At 40.4% G+C, this 20399-nt stretch overlaps 1 protein-coding gene across 1 annotated transcript in view; it reads left to right on the plus strand.

Annotated features, from left to right (window-relative positions):
* Positions 1 to 20399, plus strand: part of MOCS3 (molybdenum cofactor synthesis 3) — a 95547-nt gene that overhangs the window by 40580 nt on the left and 34568 nt on the right. The window contains exons 7-8 of the mRNA XM_053711020.1: positions 16832 to 16940; positions 19104 to 19166. Coding sequence (XP_053566995.1) covers positions 16832 to 16940; positions 19104 to 19166 — 172 coding nt within the window. The remainder of the gene's footprint in view (positions 1 to 16831; positions 16941 to 19103; positions 19167 to 20399) is intronic.

The following is a 20399-nucleotide window of genomic DNA, read 5'->3' on the forward strand; positions in this document are numbered from 1 at the left end:
CTGCTGGAAGTAGCTTTGTAAATCTAACCACTGACTTGATGTCTCATGCACTTATCTTGTTTATTTAATAAGTATACCATGGTATTATAATTTTCTCTATAGCAATATATTCCAAATTAATTTTGCAGCAGTTATCTGTCAACAAAGTTATAACCGCAATTATTTGGTTTTTCATACTATCGTAATTCAACCCGTAATATATATATATATATTTTTGCTCCTGGTCACGTTTTCCCAATAACCAATTGAAATTCTAGCCGTCAAGCTACGTCATCCGCTTATTGTTTAATCTGCGCATGCGCCAATTTACTTTATGCAGACTTGGTTTTGTTGCGCTCTCCCGTTTCGCGCATGCGCATTCTTCCCCCTGGCAATAAAGACTAATCGTCGTGATAGTTGCTGTCTAGGAAAAAGGGTCACGTATTGAAAAAATTCATAGCCACTCTGTTTGGAATATAACATAGTACTGAATGAATACATTATTGTTATTCATTCAATACTATGTTGCTAGCGCGATTGACGCATGCGCGTTGTAGACCTGTTCAATGTGAACGCTGACTTGACATATACGTATGGAGCGGATGGGACCGCTCTATACGTCAGCACAAAGAAATAGAGGAAGTAGATGATGGGCGGAGTTAGCGCGGCAACGGTAGGAAAGTTTATAGCTATATAAAGTTGAAAATATAAAATTAATCTAAAAAAAAAAGTTAGCGATCTCAGTATATTTAACATATAGAGTAGATTGATGTGTTCTAGAGGCTCAAACTTTACTTTCACTTTAAATTTAGTGGCTCAACCAGATTTTTTAATTAATTAACTAATTAATTAATTAAATAAAGTTGTAGAGTGCCCAGTCTGTGACTTTTATACAGTACCATGTTTTAGATAAGATTTGCTAAGAGATACAAAGACTTGAGTGCTTACTTATCATAAACAATAACTGGGATAGTGGCAGAAATAAAATGCTGAAAAATATTAACATTTAATATAATTAGAATTTTTTAACTGATATAAAATCTGAAGTTATAGTTAACTTTTATTTTGTCATTTGAAATAGCTGTTTTTGCCTGTTGCAATTTCCACCTATGCTGTAAACAAATAAGCAGGGTGTTTGAACGCATCAGGTTTTTCGCTCGTATTACAATTTGAAAGTAAACATGATCGCTTGAGCACAATAGAAGATAACGTGCGTCGGGATAGCGTGGTCTCAGAGCTCTGGTTAACAGTTTTGCAAAACAAAAAGGTGTCACAAAACACGACCAAAATACATTACAAATTACAGTTAATAATAACACTATCTAATAAACATTATATAAAAAAATGCACAATGCGTGTAATGTATTTATATGTGTATATATTTATTTACAGACATAATATACACATATAAATACATATATATATGTATATGTGCATTGGAGCCCTTTGCAGTCCATTAGATGAAAACATGTAAAAAACAATATTCATTTTTAATAAAGTGTTGAACTTTGTATTAACTGTAAATATTTCACTTTTCAATGTTCTGTACACAGCAGAATGTGTTCTGTGCTTTAAATTGATACTCCTATATGTATCTGTATAAATTTATACATATATATATTTTTTTTATTTTTTTTTTACCAAAATACTATCAGATATATGTATTTCTGAAAACATAGAAGATATTCTTCTATGTGAAGAATACTGGAATGTGAAATATTAATATTTCTTCTGTTAAGTGTGATCAGTCCACGGGTCATCATTACTTCTGGGATATTACTCCTCCCCAACAGGAAGTGCAAGAGGATTCACCCAGCAGAGCTGCATATAGCTCCTCCCCTCTACGTCACTCCCAGTCATTCTCTTGCACCCAACGACTAGATAGGATGTGTGAGAGGACTATGGTGATTTTATTTAGTTTTATTTCTTCAATCAAAAGTTTGTTATTTTTTAATAGCACCGGAGTGTGTTATTCCTTCTCTGGTAGAATTTGAAGAAGAATCTACCAGAGTTTTTACTATGATTTTAGCCGGAGTAGTTAAGATCATATTGCTGTTTCTCGGCCATCTGAGGAGAGGTAAACTTCAGATCAGGGGACAGCGGGCAGGTTAATCTGCAAAGAGGTATGTAGCAGTTTTTATTTTCTGACAATGGAATTGATGAGAAAATCCTGCCATACCGATATAATATCATGTATGTATATTTCTTCTGTTAAGTGTGATCAGTCCACGGGTCATCATTACTTCTGGGATATTACTCCTCCCCAACAGGAAGTGCAAGAGGATTCACCCAGCAGAGCTGCATATAGCTCCTCCCCTCTACGTCACTCCCAGTCATTCTCTTGCACCCAACGACTAGATAGGATGTGTGAGAGGACTATGGTGATTTTATTTAGTTTTATTTCTTCAATCAAAAGTTTGTTATTTTTTAATAGCACCGGAGTGTGTTATTCCTTCTCTGGTAGAATTTGAAGAAGAATCTACCAGAGTTTTTACTATGATTTTAGCCGGAGTAGTTAAGATCATATTGCTGTTTCTCGGCCATCTGAGGAGAGGTAAACTTCAGATCAGGGGACAGCGGGCAGGTTAATCTGCAAAGAGGTATGTAGCAGTTTTTATTTTCTGACAATGGAATTGATGATGAAAATCCTGCCATACCGATATAATATCATGTATGTATATTTTACATTTGAGTATTCTGGGGAATGGTACTTCACTGGAATTACACTGTGTATATAAACTTTAGCCTATTTGCAAGCAACAGGCTTTTTACTAATTTATGTTAAACGTTTTTACTGGAATGTAAAATCGTTTTCATTTTCTGAGGTACTGGGTGAATAAAATGTTTGGGCACTATTTTTCCACTTGGCAGTTGCTTGATCTAATTCTGACAGTTTACTGATCTCTCTCACTGTTGTGTGTGAGGGGGAGGGGCCTTTTTTGGCGCTTTTGCTACGCATCAAAAATTTCAGTCAGAAAGTCATTGTTGTTTTCCTGCATGTTCCGGTTCATCTCTACAGAACTCAGGGGTCTTCAAAGCTTGTTTGAGGGAAGTAAACTTCACAACAGAGCTGTGAGATTGTAGTTGACTGTGATAAAAAACGTTTATTCTTAAAAAATTTTAGGCCATCAGGGTTAGTTATTCTTTGCTAATGGGAACAAGCCTTTGCTAAAATTGTGTTTTGTTTTACAAAGTTTGATGCTGTAACCTTTTCAGTTTATTGATTTCAACTGTCATATATCTTTCTGTGCTTCTTAGGCACAGTACGTTTTGCATTGTATTTTACTTGTATAATATTTCCAAGTTGCAAGTTTAGTTGCTAGTGTGTTAAACATGTCTGATTCAGAGGATGAGACCTGTACTATTTGTACTAACGCCAAAGTGGAGCCCAATAGAAATTTATGTACTAACTGTATTGATGCTACTTTAAATAAAAGTCAATCTGTACAAATTGAACAAATTTCACCAAACAACGAGGGGAGAGTTATGCCGACTAACTCGCCTCACGTGACAGTACCTACATCTCCCGCTCAGGAGGTGCGTGATATTGTGGCGCCCAGTACATCTGGGCGGCCATTTCAAATAACATTACAAGATATGGCTACTGTTATGACTGAGGTTTTGGCTAAATTACCAGAGCTAAGAGGCAAGCGTGATCACTCTGGGGTGAGAACAGAGTGCGCTGATAATGCTAGGGCCATGTCAGATACTGCGTCACAACTTGCAGAACATGAGGACGGAGAGCTTCATTCTGCGGCTGACGGTTCTGATCCAAACAGATTGGATTCAGATATTTCAAATTTTAAATTTAAGCTGGAAAACCTCTGTGTATTACTAGGGGAGGTGTTAGCGGCTCTGAATGATTGTAACACAGTTGCAATACCAGAGAAAATGTGTAGGTTGGATAAATATTTTGCTGTACCAACAAGTACTGACGTTTTTCCTATACCTAAGAGACTAACTGAAATTATTACTAAGGAGTGGGATAGACCCGGTGTGCCGTTCTCACCCCCTCCGATAATTAGAAAGATGTTTCCAATAGACACCACCACACGGGACTTATGGCAAACGGTCCCTAAGGTGGAGGGAGCAGTTTCTACTTTAGCTAAGCGTACCACTATCCCGGTAGAGGATAGCTGTGCCTTTTCAGATCCAATGGATAAAAAGTTAGAGGGTTACCTTAAGAAAATGTTTGTTCAACAAGGTTTTATATTGCAACCCCTTGCATGCATTGCGCCGGTCACGGCTGCAGCGGCATTCTGGATTGAGTCTCTGGAAGAGAACCTTAGTTCAGCTACTCTGGACGACATTTCGGACAGGCTTAGAATCCTTAAGCTAGCTAATTCATTCATTTCGGAAGCCGTAGTACATTTAACTAAACTTACGGCTAAGAATTCCGGATTCGCCATTCAAGCGCGCAGAGCACTGTGGCTAAAATCCTGGTCAGCTGATGTAACTTCTAAGTCCAAATTACTTAATATACCTTTCAAAGGGAAGACCTTATTTGGGCCCGGTTTGAAAGAAATTATCGCTGACATTACAGGAGGTAAGGGCCACGCCCTGCCTCAAGACAGAGCCAAACCTAAGGCTAGACAGTCTAATTTTCGTTCCTTTCGTAATTTCAAAGCAGGAGCAGCATCAACTTCCACTGCTCCAAAACAAGAAGGATCTGTTGCTCGCTACAGACAAGGCTAGAGACCTAACCAGTCCTGGAACAAGGGCAAGCAGGCCAGGAAACCTGCTGCTGCCCCTAAAACAGCATGAATTGAGGGCCCCCGATCCGGGATCGGATCTAGTGGGGGGCAGACTTTCTCTCTTCGCCCAGGCTTGGGCAAGAGATGTCCAGGATCCCTGGGCGCTAGAGATAATATCTCAGGGATACCTTCTGGACTTCAAATACTCTCCTCCAAGAGAGAGATTTCATCTGTCAAGGTTGTCAACAAACCAAACAAAGAAAGAAGCGTTTCTACGCTGCGTACAAGAACTTTTGTTAATGGGAGTAATCCATCCAGTTCCACGGTCGGAACAGGGACAAGGGTTTTACTCAAATCTGTTTGTGGTTCCCAAAAAAGAGGGAACTTTCAGACCAATCCTGGATTTAAAGATCCTAAACAAATTCCTAAGAGTTCCATCGTTCAAAATGGAGACTATTCGGACAATTTTACCCATGATCCAAGAAGGTCAGTACATGACCACAGTGGATTTAAAGGATGCTTACCTTCACATACCGATTCACAAAGATCATTACCGGTATCTAAGGTTTGCCTTTCTAGACAGGCATTACCAGTTTGTAGCTCTTCCATTCGGATTGGCTACAGCTCCAAGAATCTTCACAAAGGTTCTGGGTGCTCTTCTGGCGGTACTAAGACCGCGGGGAATCTCGGTAGCTCCGTACCTAGATGACATTCTGATACAAGCTTCAAGCTTTCAAACTGCCAAGTCTCATACAGAGTTAGTACTGGCTTTTCTAAGGTCACATGGATGAAAGGTGAACGAAAAGAAAAGTTCACTCGTTCCACTCACAAGAGTTCCCTTCCTGGGGACTCTTATAGATTCTGTAGAAATGAAGATTTACCTGACAGAGGACAGGTTAACAAGACTTCAAAGTGCTTGCCGCACCCTTCATTCCATTCAACACCCGTCAGTGGCTCAATGCATGGAGGTAATCGGCTTAATGGTAGCGGCAATGGACATAGTACCCTTTGCTCGCTTACACCTCAGACCACTGCAACTGTGCATGCTAAGTCAGTGGAATGGGGATTACTCAGACTTGTCCCCTTCTCTGAATCTGGATCAAGAGACCAGAAATTCTCTTCTATGGTGGCTTTCTCGGCCACATCTGTCCAGGGGGATGCCATTCAGCAGACCAGACTGGACAATTGTAACAACAGACGCCAGCCTTCTAGGTTGGGGTGCCGTCTGGAATTCTCTGAAAGCTCAGGGACAATGGAGTCAGGAGGAGAGTCTCCTGCCAATAAACATTCTGGAATTGAGAGCAGTTCTCAATGCCCTCCTGGCTTGGCCCCAGTTGACAACTCGGGGGTTCATCAGGTTTCAGTCGGACAACATCACGACGGTAGCTTACATCAACCATCAGGGAGGGACAAGAAGCTCCCTAGCAATGATGGAAGTATCAAAGATAATTCGCTGGGCAGAGTCTCACTCTTGCCACCTGTCAGCAATCCACATTCCGGGAGTGGAGAACTGGGAGGCAGATTTCTTAAGTCGTCAGACTTTTCATCCGGGGGAGTGGGAACTTCATCCGGAGGTCTTTGCCCAAATACTTCGACGTTGGGGCAAACCAGAGATAGATCTCATGGCGTCTCGGCAGAATGCCAAGCTTCCTCGTTACGGGTCCAGATCCAGGGATCCAGGAGCAGTCCGGATAGATGCCCTGACAGCACCTTGGGACTTCAGGATGGCTTATGTGTTTCCACCCTTCCCGATGCTTCCTCGATTGATTGCCAGAATCAAACAGGAGAGAGCATCAGTGATTCTAATAGCACCTGCATGGCCACGCAGGACTTGGTATGCAGACCTGGTGGACATGTCATCCTGTCCACCTTGGTCTCTACCTCTGAAACAGGACCTCCTGATACAGGGTCCTTTCAAACATCAAAATCTAACTTCTCTGAAGCTGACTGCTTGGAAATTGAACGCTTGATTTTATCAAGACGTGGGTTTTCTGAGTCAGTTATTGACACCTTAATACAGGCTAGGAAGCCTGTTACCAGAAGGATTTACCATAAGATATGGCGTAAATACCTATATTGGTGTGAATCCAAAGGTTACTCTTGGAGTAAGGTTAGGATTCCTAGGATATTGTCTTTTCTACAAGAAGGTTTAGAAAAGGGTTTATCTGCTAGTTCATTAAAGGGACAGATCTCAGCTCTGTCCATTCTGTTACACAAACGTCTGTCAGAAGTGCCAGACGTTCAGGCTTTTTGTCAGGCTTTGGCTAGGATTAAGCCTGTGTTTAAAACTGTTGCTCCGCCATGGAGTTTAAACCTTGTTCTTAACGTTTTACAGGGCGTTCCGTTTGAACCCCTCCATTCCATTGATATAAAGTTGTTATCTTGGAAAGTTCTATTTTTAATGGCTATTTCCTCGGCTCGAAGAGTCTCTGAGTTATCAGCCTTACATTGTGATTCTCCTTATTTGATTTTTCATTCGGATAAGGTAGTTCTGCGTACTAAACCTGGGTTCTTACCTAAGGTAGTCACTAACAGGAATATCAATCAAGAGATTGTTGTTCCTTCTTTGTGTCCAAATCCTTCTTCGAAGAAGGAACGTCTACTGCACAATCTGGACGTAGTTCGTGCCCTAAAATTTTACTTACAGGCAACTAAGGAATTTCGACAAACGTCTTCTCTGTTTGTCGTTTACTCTGGTCAGAGGAGAGGTCAAAAGGCTTCTGCTACCTCTCTTTCCTTTTGGCTTCGTAGCATAATACGTTTAGCTTATGAGACTGCTGGACAGCAGCCTCCTGAAAAAATTACAGCTCATTCTACTAGAGCTGTGGCTTCCACTTGGGCCTTCAAGAATGAGGCCTCTGTTGAACAGATTTGCAAGGCTGCAACTTGGTCTTCGCTTCATACTTTTTCCAAATTTTACAAATTTGACACTTTTGCTTCCTCGGAGGCTATTTTTGGGAGAAAGGTTCTTCAGGCAGTGGTTCCTTCTGTATAAAGAGCCTGCCTATCCCTCCCGTCATCCGTGTACTTTTGCTTTGGTATTGGTATCCCAGAAGTAATGATGACCCGTGGACTGATCACACTTAACAGAAGAAAACATAATTTATGCTTACCTGATCAATTCCTTTCTTCTGTAGTGTGATCAGTCCACGGCCCGCCCTGTTTTTTAAGGCAGGTAAATATTTTTTTTTTAAATTATACTCCAGTCACCACTACACCCTTGGTTTCTCCTTTCTCGTTGGTCCTTGGTCGAATGACTGGGAGTGACGTAGAGGGGAGGAGCTATATGCAGCTCTGCTGGGTGAATCCTCTTGCACTTCCTGTTGGGGAGGAGTAATATCCCAGAAGTAATGATGACCCGTGGACTGATCACACTACAGAAGAAAGGAATTTATCAGGTAAGCATAAATTATGTTTTTACATTTGAGTATTCTGGGGAATGGTACTTCACTGGAATTACACTGTGTATATAAGACTTTAGCCTATTTGCAAGCAACAGGCTTTTTACTAATTTTATGTTAAACGTTTTTGCTGGAATGTAAAATCGTTTTCATTTTCTGAGGTACTGGGTGAATAAAATGTTTGGGCACTATTTTTCCACTTGGCAGTTGCTTGATCTAATTCTGACAGTTTACTGATCTCTCTCACTGTTGTGTGTGAGGGGGAGGGGCCTTTTTTGGCGCTTTTGCTACGCATCAAAAATTTCAGTCAGAAAGTCATTGTTTTTTTCCTGCATGTTCCGGTTCATCTCTACAGAACTCAGGGGTCTTCAAAGCTTGTTTGAGGGAAGTAATCTTCACAACAGAGCTGTGAGATTGTAGTTGACTGTGATAAAAAACGTTTATTCTTTAACTTTTTTAGGCCATCAGGGTTAGTTATTCTTTGCTAATGGGAACAAGCCTTTGCTAAAATTGTGTTTTGTTTTACAAAGTTTGATGCTGTAACCTTTTCGGTTTATTGATTTCAACTGTCATATATCTTTCTGTGCTTCTTAGGCACAGTACGTTTTTCATTGTATTTTACTTGAATAATATTTCCAAGTTGCAAGTTTAGTTGCTAGTGTGTTAAACATGTCTGATTCAGAGGATGAGACCTGTACTATTTGTACTAACGCCAAAGTGGAGCCCAATAGAAATTTATGTACTAACTGTATTGATGCTACTTTAAATAAAAGTCAATCTGTACAAATTGAACAAATTTCACCAAACAACGAGGGGAGAGTTATGCCGACTAACTCGCCTCACGTGACAGTACCTACATCTCCCGCTCAGGAGGTGCGCGATATTGTGGTGCCCAGTACATCTGGGCGGCCATTACAAATAACATTACAAGATATGGCTACTGTTATGACTGAGGTTTTGGCTAAATTACCAGAGCTAAGAGGCAAGCGTGATCACTCTGGGGTGAGAACAGAGTGCGCTGATAATGCTAGGGCCATGTCAGATACTGCGTCACAACTTGCAGAACATGAGGACGGAGAGCTTCATTCTGCGGCTGACGGTTCTGATCCAAACAGATTGGATTCAGATATTTCAAATTTTAAATTTAAGCTGGAAAACCTCCGTGTATTACTAGGGGAGGTGTTAGCGGCTCTGAATGATTGTAACACAGTTGCAATACCAGAGAAAATGTGTAGGTTGGATAAATATTTTGCTGTACCAACAAGTACTGACGTTTTTCCTATACCTAAGAGACTAACTGAAATTATTACTAAGGAGTGGGATAGACCCGGTGTGCCGTTCTCACCCCCTCCGATATTTAGAAAGATGTTTCCAATAGACACCACCACACGGGACTTATGGCAAACGGTCCCTAAGGTGGAGGGAGCAGTTTCTACTTTAGCTAAGCGTACCACTATTCCGGTAGAGGATAGCTGTGCCTTTTCAGATCCAATGGATAAAAAGTTAGAGGGTTACCTTAAGAAAATGTTTGTTCAACAAGGTTTTATATTGCAACCCCTTGCATGCATTGCGCCGGTCACGGCTGCAGCGGCATTCTGGATTGAGTCTCTGGAAGAGAACCTTAGTTCAGCTACTCTGGACGACATTACGGACAGGCTTAGAATCCTTAAGCTAGCTAATTCATTCATTTCGGAAGCCGTAGTACATTTAACTAAACTTACGGCTAAGAATTCCGGATTCGCCATTCAGGCGCGCAGAGCACTGTGGCTAAAATCCTGGTCAGCTGATGTAACTTCTAAGTCCAAATTACTTAATATACCTTTCAAAGGGCAGACCTTATTTGGGCCCGGTTTGAAAGAAATTATCGCTGACATTACAGGAGGTAAGGGCCACGCCCTGCCTCAAGACAGAGCCAAACCTAAGGCTAGACAGTCTAATTTTCGTTCCTTTCGGAATTTCAAAGCAGGAGCAGCATCAACTTCCACTGCTCCAAAACAAGAAGGATCTGTTGCTCGCTACAGACAAGGCTGGAGACCTAACCAGTCCTGGAACAAGGGCAAGCAGGCCAGGAAACCTGCTGCTGCACCTAAAACAGCATGAATTGAGGGCCCCCGATCCGGGATCGGATCTAGTGGGGGGCAGACTTTCTCTCTTCGCCCAGGCTTGGGCAAGAGATGTCCAGGATCCCTGGGCGCTAGAGATAATATCTCAGGGATACCTTCTGGACTTCAAATACTCTCCTCCAAGAGAGAGATTTCATCTGTCAAGGTTGTCAACAAACCAAACAAAGAAAGAAGCGTTTCTACGCTGCGTACAAGAACTTTTGTTAATGGGAGTAATCCATCCAGTTCCACGGTCGGAACAGGGACAAGGGTTTTACTCAAATCTGTTTGTGGTTCCCAAAAAAAGAGGGAACTTTCAGACCAATCCTGGATTTAAAGATCCTAAACAAATTCCTAAGAGTTCCATCGTTCAAAATGGAGACTATTCGGACAATTTTACCCATGATCCAAGAAGGTCAGTACATGACCACAGTGGATTTAAAGGATGCTTACCTTCACATACCGATTCACAAAGATCATTACCGGTATCTAAGGTTTGCCTTCTTAGACAGGCATTACCAGTTTTTAGCTCTTCCATTCGGATTGGCTACAGCTCCAAAAATCTTCACAAAGGTTCTGGGTGCTCTTCTGGCGGTACTAAGACCGCGGGGAATCTCGGTAGCTCCGTACCTAGACGACATTCTGATACAAGCTTCAAGCTTTCAAACTGCCAAGTCTCATACAGAGTTAGTACTGGCTTTTCTAAGGTCACATGGATGGAAGGTGAACGAAAAGAAAAGTTCACTCGTTCCACTCACAAGAGTTCCCTTCCTGGGGACTCTTATAGATTCTGTAGAAATGAAGATTTACCTGACAGAGGACAGGTTAACAAGACTTCAAAGTGCTTGCCGCACCCTTCATTCCATTCAACACCCGTCAGTGGCTCAATGCATGGAGGTAATCGGCTTAATGGTAGCGGCAATGGACATAGTACCCTTTGCTCGCTTACACCTCAGACCACTGCAACTGTGCATGCTAAGTCAGTGGAATGGGGATTACTCAGACTTGTCCCCTTCTCTGAATCTGGATCAAGAGACCAGAAATTCTCTTCTATGGTGGCTTTCTCGGCCACATCTGTCCAGGGGGATGCCATTCAGCAGACCAGACTGGACAATTGTAACAACAGACGCCAGCCTTCTAGGTTGGGGTGCCGTCTGGAATTCTCTGAGAGCTCAGGGACAATGGAGTCAGGAGGAGAGTCTCCTGCCAATAAACATTCTGGAATTGAGAGCAGTTCTCAATGCCCTCCTGGCTTGGCCCCAGTTGACAACTCGGGGGTTCATCAGGTTTCAGTCGGACAACATCACGACGGTAGCTTACATCAACCATCAGGGAGGGACAAGAAGCTCCCTAGCAATGATGGAAGTATCAAAGATAATTCGCTGGGCAGAGTCTCACTCTTGCCACCTGTCAGCAATCCACATTCCGGGAGTGGAGAACTGGGAGGCGGATTTCTTAAGTCGTCAGACTTTTCATCCGGGGGAGTGGGAACTTCATCCGGAGGTCTTTGCCCAAATACTTCGACGTTGGGGCAAACCAGAGATAGATCTCATGGCGTCTCGGCAGAATGCCAAGCTTCCTCGTTACGGGTCCAGATCCAGGGATCCAGGAGCAGTCCTGATAGATGCCCTGACAGCACCTTGGGACTTCGGGATGGCTTATGTGTTTCCACCCTTCCCGATGCTTCCTCGATTGATTGCCAGAATCAAACAGGAGAGAGCATCAGTGATTCTAATAGCACCTGCATGGCCACGCAGGACTTGGTATGCAGACCTGGTGGACATGTCATCCTGTCCACCTTGGTCTCTACCTCTGAAACAGGACCTCCTGATACAGGGTCCTTTCAAACATCAAAATCTAACTTCTCTGAAGCTGACTGCTTGGAAATTGAACGCTTGATTTTATCAAGACGTGGGTTTTCTGAGTCAGTTATTGACACCTTAATACAGGCTAGGAAGCCTGTTACCAGAAGGATTTACCATAAGATATGGCGTAAATACCTATATTGGTGTGAATCCAAAGGTTACTCTTGGAGTAAGGTTAGGATTCCTAGGATATTGTCTTTTCTACAAGAAGGTTTAGAAAAGGGTTTATCTGCTAGTTCATTAAAGGGACAGATCTCAGCTCTGTCCATTCTGTTACACAAACGTCTGTCAGAAGTGCCAGACGTTCAGGCTTTTTGTCAGGCTTTGGCTAGGATTAAGCCTGTGTTTAAAACTGTTGCTCCGCCATGGAGTTTAAACCTTGTTCTTAACGTTTTACAGGGCGTTCCGTTTGAACCCCTCCATTCCATTGATATAAAGTTGTTATCTTGGAAAGTTCTATTTTTAATGGCTATTTCCTCGGCTCGAAGAGTCTCTGAGTTATCAGCCTTACATTGTGATTCTCCTTATTTGATTTTTCATTCGGATAAGGTAGTTCTGCGTACTAAACCTGGGTTCTTACCTAAGGTAGTCACTAACAGGAATATCAATCAAGAGATTGTTGTTCCTTCTTTGTGTCCAAATCCTTCTTCGAAGAAGGAACGTCTACTGCACAATCTGGACGTAGTTCGTGCCCTAAAATTTTACTTACAGGCAACTAAGGAATTTCGACAAACGTCTTCTCTGTTTGTCGTTTACTCTGGTCAGAGAGGTCAAAAGGCTTCTGCTACCTCTCTTTCCTTTTGGCTTCGTAGCATAATACGTTTAGCTTATGAGACTGCTGGACAGCAGCCTCCTGAAAGAATTACAGCTCATTCTACTAGAGCTGTGGCTTCCACTTGGGCCTTCAAGAATGAGGCCTCTGTTGAACAGATTTGCAAGGCTGCAACTTGGTCTTCGCTTCATACTTTTTCCAAATTTTACAAATTTGACACTTTTGCTTCCTCGGAGGCTATTTTTGGGAGAAAGGTTCTTCAGGCAGTGGTTCCTTCTGTATAAAGAGCCTGCCTATCCCTCCCGTCATCCGTGTACTTTTGCTTTGGTATTGGTATCCCAGAAGTAATGATGACCCGTGGACTGATCACACTTAACAGAAGAAAACATAATTTATGCTTACCTGATAAATTCCTTTTTTCTGTAGTGTGATCAGTCCACGGCCCGCCCTGTTTTTTAAGGCAGGTAAATATTTTTTAAATTATACTCCAGTCACCACTACACCCTTGGCTTCTCCTTTCTCGTTGGTCCTTGGTCGAATGACTGGGAGTGACATAGAGGGGAGGAGCTATATGCAGCTCTGCTGGGTGAATCCTCTTGCACTTCCTGTTGGGGAGGAGTAATATCCCAGAAGTAATGATGACCCGTGGACTGATCACACTACAGAAGAAAGGAATTTATCAGGTAAGCATAAATTATGTTTTTCATGTCGGGTTACTGCAAATGAGATTATGCACACATTGGGGGAATACGTTATCGCACGTGCGATATTCTAAATTCGTCTTTTTACGTGCACCGGGTTAACGCAAGAGGGAACTTGTAATATGAGCGCTACCTGACTCGCGTAAAAAGCTTACTTCTAGCGGAGTTAGACTGGGAGCTTTAAATACCGCTTCACTTGTAATCTGATTGAAAGGAAAAACTCCCACATAAAAAGTTAGATTATTCAGCACAGGAATTTCCTTTTCCTACAAAAACATTCGGCTAGATTACGAGTCTTGCGTTAACCTTAAAAAGCAGCGTTGAGAGGTCCCAACGCTGCTTTTTAATGCCCGCTGGTATTACGAGTCAGGCAGGTACCGGTGTACCGCTCACTTTTCTTCCGCGACTCGAGCATACCGCAAATCCCCTTACGTCAATTGCGTATCCTATCTTTTTAATGGGATTTGCCTAACGCCGGTATTACGAGTCTTGGAAGAAGTGAGCGGTACAGCCTCTCCTGTCAAGACTTCTACCGCATTTAAAAGTCAGTAGTTAAGAGTTTTATGGGCTAACGCCGTAACATAAAACTTTTAACTAAAGTGCTAAAAAGTACACTAACACCCATAAACTACCTATTAACCCCTAAACCGAGCCCCCCCACATCGGAAACACTTTTATAAAAAAAATTAACCCCTAATTTGCCGACCGGACATCGCCGCCACTTTAATAAATATATTAACCCCTAAACCACCGCACTCCCGCCTCGAAAACACTAGTTTAATTGTATTAACCCCTAATCTGCCATCCCTAACATCGCTGACACCTATCTACATTTATTAACCCCTAATCTGCCACCCCCAACGTCGCTGCTACTATATTAAAGTTATTAACCCCTAAACCTAAGCCTAAACCTAACCCTAACCCCCCCCAACTTAAATATAATTTCTCTTGTTAAGTGTATCCAGTCCAAGAATCATCCATTACTTGTGGGATATATTCCCTTCCCAACAGGAAGTTGCAAGAGGATCACCCACAGCAGAGCTGCTATATAGCTCCTCCCCTCACATGTCATATCCAGTCATTCTCTTGCAACCCTCAACATAGATGGAGGTCGTGAGAGGACTGTGGTGTTTTATACTTAGTTTATTTCTTCAATCAAAAGTTTGTTATTTTTAAATGGCACCGGAGTGTGCTGTTTTTTCTCAGGCAGTATTTGGAAGAAGAATCTGCCTGCGTTTTCTATGATCTTAGCAGAAGTAACTAAGATCCACTTGCTGTTCTCACACATTCTGAGGAGTGAGGTAACTTCAGAAAGGGAATGGCGTGCAGGTTTTCCTGCAACTAAGGTATGTGCAGTAAAATATTTTTCTAAGGAATGGAATTGACTAAGAAATGCTGCTGATACCGAAGTAATGTAAGTAAAGCCTTAAATGCAGTGAAAGCGACTGGTATCAGGCTTATTAATAGAAATATATGGCGTGCAGGTTTTCCTGCAATTAGGTATGTGCAGTAAAATATTTTTCTAAGGAATGGAATTGACTAAGAAAATGCTGCTGATACCGAAGTAATGTAAGTAAAGCCTTAAATGCAGTGAAAGCGACTGGTATCAGGCTTATTAATAGAGATATATACTCTTTAAAAAATGTGTTTTAAAATGTTTGCTGGCATGTTTAATCGTTTTTTAACGTACATTTGGTGATAAAACTTATTGGGGCATAATTTTTCCACATGGCTGGCTTAATTTCTGCATAGAAACAGTTAACTGAGGCTTCCCACTGTTGTAATATGAGTGGGAGGGGCCTATTTTAGCGCTTTTTTGCGCAGTAAAAATTCAGACTCAGACTTCCTGCTTCTTCCTGCATGATCCAGGACTTCTATAGAGGGCTCAAAAGGCTTCAAAAGTCATATTGAGGGAGGTAATCAGTCACAGCAGAGCTGTGACAGTGTGTTTGACTGTGTTAAACGTTTTTCTCTATTGTTTATCCGTTTTGGGTATTAAGGGGTTAATCATCCATTTGCAAGTGGGTGCAATGCTCTGCTAACTTAATACATTTACTGTGAAAATTTGGTTGGTATAACTGCTTTGGTTCATTGTTATTTCAACTTGAGACAGGTTTTGTGCTTCTTAAAGGGGCAGTAGCGTTTTTTATATTGCTTGTAAACTTATTGTGAAGTGTTTTTCAAGCTTGCCAGTCTTATTGCTAGTCTGTTTAAACATGTCTGACATAGATGAATCTACTTGTTCATTATGTTTGAAAGCCAGTGTGGAGCCCCATAGGAATATGTGTACTAAATGTATTGATTTCACTTTAAATAATAAAGGATTACAGCTCATTCTACTAGAGCTGTGGCTTCCACCTGGGCCTTTAAGAATGAGGCCTCTGTTGAACAGATTTGCAAGGCTGCGACTTGGTCTTCGCTTCACACTTTTTCAAAATTTTACAAATTTGACACTTTTGCTTCTTCGGAGGCTGTTTTTGGGAGAAAGGTTCAACAGGCAGTGGTTCCTTCCGTTTAAGTTCCTGCCTTGTCCCTCCCATCATCCGTGTACTTAAGCTTTGGTATTGGTATCCCACAAGTAATGGATGATCCGTGGACTGGATACACTTAACAAGAGAAAACATAATTTATGCTTACCTGATACATTTATTTTTCTTGTAGTGTATCCAGTCCACGGCCCGCCCTGTCTTTTTAAGGCAGGTCTAAATTTTTAATTAAACTACAGTCACCACTGCACCCTATGGTTTCTCCTTTCTTGTCTTGTTTCGGTCGAATGACTGGATATGACATGTGAGGGGAGGAGCTATATAGCAGCTCTGCTGTGGGTGATCCTCTTGCAACTTCCTGTTGGGAAGGGAATATATCCCACAAGTAATGGATGATCCGTGGACTGGATACACTACAAGAGAAATAAATTTATCAGGTAAGCATAAATTATGTTTTTAAATAAAATTACTACAATTAAATAAATGAATCCTATTTAAAACTAAATACTTACCTGTAAAATAAACCCTAAGCTAGCTACAATATAACTAATAGTTACATTGTAGCTAGCTTAGGGTTTATATTTATTTTACAGGCAACTTTGTATTTATTTTAGCTAGGTACAATAGTTATTAAATAGATATTTCCCAGCCATTAAGAGGATCTGTGGCCCTCATATGCAACAATTTGATAATGGCAACCTTATTCTTGAAATGTGTTTATTTTTAAATGCATTACACAATTTCTATGCATATTATGTATTTATTTATTTATAATAAGAACTTGCGGAATAACCTTACAATTACAAGTGGTTATTTTTGTATTTTTTTAAGCTCACTGTGTATAATTATCAAGGAGGGCCCTGCTATCGGTGTTTATTCCCTAAGCCTCCTCCATCGGAAACTGTTACTAACTGTGCAGACGGTGGTGTTCTTGGTGTTGGTGAGCCGTTTGCTTATTCTATTAATTTTTGTTCATGTTGCACTGTATTTAACCCTCCCAACCCCCCAACAGGGGTTAAACACATAGCAGAAGTACCGCTTGGGTCCAATCAGCAGCACTAGTCATGCAACTATCGCTGCTCTTTGAATTAGAGGCGGTTTCCACTCAGAACCTGTAGAGCTCTGCTGATCCCAAGTAGTACTTTTACTGAGTGTTTAACAATTACATCCTCTTATACGTTAGAGCATGGATGTCATTTTTGATTGTTATGGCTCTTTGAAATTCGGAGTAAGTGCAATTGCGTTGTCTTTATTTATTATGAACCTGTTGCTTATTCAGTTCTACTGTATTTAATGTAGTTTACTACTATTATCTAATTAGTTTCATTCTCTCTATATCCTTTGTTTAAAATTAAAAGCATACCTAGGTAGGCTCAGGATCAGCAATGCACTACTGGGAGTTAGCTGCTGATTGGTGGCTGCACATATATGCCTCTTGTCATTGGCACACCTGATGTGTTCACCTAGCACCCAGTAGTGCATTGATGTTCCTTCAACAAAGGATACCAAGAGAATGAAGCAAATTGGATAATAGAAGTAAATTGGAAGTTTGTTTAACATTGTGTGCTCTGTCTGAATCATAAATGAAAAATTGGGAGTTTTATGTCCCTTTAATAGATATAAAAGAGCAATAATAAATGCTGTAATTTGCTAGATCATTTTATTATTCCACTAACCCCCCCCCCCCCCCCGTAATTTTGTGTTCCCCCCCCCCTTTTTTTGGGGGTGAAACACAAAATTCCAGCAAGCTATAGTTAAAGGGACATTCCGGTCAAAATGTAAATGCACAAAGATGAATTACTTCTTTAGATAGAAACATATTTGTAATATACATGTATTGGCAGAAATGTTTCTAGTAAAAGTTATCACTGTTTTAGTGTTAACATTTTTCTCTGCACGTGCATGTGAAGTATAGCTAGATATTCCTAGTGCACCAGCATTTTAAATACTACAGCTGCTTAGAGCAGCAGTAGGGATTGTATCATGTTAGCAATTAACAAATTGAGTCATTACCAGATGGTACAAACTCCTTATACTCTCTGAGCAAGTGTTGTGTTTAAAATGCTGGTGCACGGTGCATACTTAAATACACTTTTGAAACAGCTATAACTTTTACTAGAAGCATTTTTGCTAATACCTGTATATTACAAAAATGTTTCTATGCAAAACTGAAATACATTCACATGGATTCCAATTTTGGCTGGAATGTCCCTTTAAGTTAAATGAGCTGGTACATTAGAACATTTTATTATTGGTCATTTTATGTTCCTTTTTGCATTAAAGGGACAGTAAAGTCAGAATTAAACATTTATGATTCAGACAGAGCATGCAATTTTAAACAACTTTCCCATTTACTTCCATTATCACATTTTCTTTGTTGAAGAGTATATCTAGGTAGCTTGGGAGTGTGCACGTCTTTAGCCATCTATGATCGCAGTGTTTGCAACTGTGTATAACATGGCTATCAACAATATTGCAAACACTGTAGACACGTGCATGCTTCTGAGCTCACCTAAGATTACTCTTTAACAAAGGATAGGAAGAGAACTAAGGGAAATTGATAATAGAGGTAAGAGGAAAGTAATTTCGTGCTCAATCCAATTGATTTGTTTAATTTTGACTTTAAAGGGACACTGAACCCACATTTTTTCTTTTGTGATTCAGATAGAGCATGAAATTTTAATCAACTTTTTAATTTACTCCTATTATAAATTTTTCTTCATTCTCTTGCTATCTTTATTTGAAAATCAAGAATGTAAGTTTAGAAGCCAGCCCATTTTTGGTTCACAACTTGGGTTGTCCTTGCTGATTTGACAGCACCAATAAGCAAGTGCTTTCCAGGGTCTGAACAAAAAAATGGCTGTCTCTTTTGCTTAGATGCCTTCTTTTTCTAAAGATAGCAAGAGAACGAAGAAAAATTGATAATAGGAGTAAATTAGAAAGTTGTTTAAAATTGCATGCTCTATCTGAATCATGAAAGAAAAAAAAATGGGTTTAGTGTCCCTTTAATGTGTTTGTGCTAATATGTATTACAGTTCTATACATGTTGGCACAAGTGTTTTTTTTATTTTAGCTAAACTATAAATTAATGTTTATCTTGCAGTGCCTGGAATAGTAGGATGCATACAAGCTTTGGAAGTGCTCAAGATAGCATCTGAAATAGGCAGTATCCTTTTTTTTTTTTTAAAAAAGATAGTGTTTGCTCGTAGATTCTTTTTTACTATGTGTTTATTACACATAACATGACAAGTATGGTATATGCCTTCCTGTTACATTAAAGATTCTAGACATTTTTGTTTATGTTTACTTGAGATATAGTTTAAAGGGACAGTACACTGTAAAATTGTTTTTCCCTTAATGTATTTTAAGTGACTTATTATTTCAGCTGCAGAGTATAAAATGTAGGCGAAATACTGATTTAGCGTGTGGCCTACCACCATCTATGTAGAGAGATTCCCTGTGCGTAGTGTGAGAAATATATAGCTTAATGCATACAATCAAACAGGGGAGTATAAATAGATAGCCAGTTATAAATCAACCATAGGGTACAAAATGCCTGAAGTTCAAAATCATATACATATATATATATATATACACAAGTGAAACATGTGAAGGAGAATACATTCACACCACCCATAGGTACCACTGACCCTACTGTTAGTAGTATAGTAAGGCATATTGGGACTTAATTTACTATAAGCCGTACTGGGGAAAAAATCAGCAACATAGTGGCATTTCTTATAGTCCCCTATAGACTAGCACTGCTCATGATTAATATCTAGTATAACCTTCTACTTCTTGGGACCCCTACACCTTAGCTAAAGCAAATATGAGGGGCAAAGCCTAAATATTAGTTAGCAGTCAGACCAAAAAATTAGCAGGGTCTATTGATACTAGCTGCTTCTCTCTAGCTCCAGGCCCAGGGCAATAACAGGAAAATGTAATTTACTATATAAATAATTGGGTGTGCAGTTCTCCTTGTTAATCCAGAGGGCAGGCAATAAGTTACAGGCTACTTATAAGTACTACTTATATAAGTTACAGGCTACTTATACATAGCGTTGCAATGGTAAGCACACTACAAAAAAAATATAGAGAAAATATAGAGAAAATGTGGTGTATGATATGCATGTGTACAACATTATTCTGATTGCTGTAAAAGGTATAACACTTCAGTGCGGCAATCATTCACCTAAACAAGCAGGCTAAATGTTCATGACATAACTTCTGATATGAACTGGACTAACATAAGCCATTACATGCAATACAAAAAAAATATAATGCTTTACTATAACCATAAAGGAGACCTGTATGTAGGGGGCCAGCAATATCACTAAATAAACGCACTTCTTATCCAAACTGAGACAATGTACTATGACCCATATAATGATTAATAACA

The sequence above is a fragment of the Bombina bombina genome, chromosome 4 (genome assembly GCF_027579735.1).
Source record: "Bombina bombina isolate aBomBom1 chromosome 4, aBomBom1.pri, whole genome shotgun sequence".
Taxonomy (NCBI): domain Eukaryota; kingdom Metazoa; phylum Chordata; class Amphibia; order Anura; family Bombinatoridae; genus Bombina; species Bombina bombina.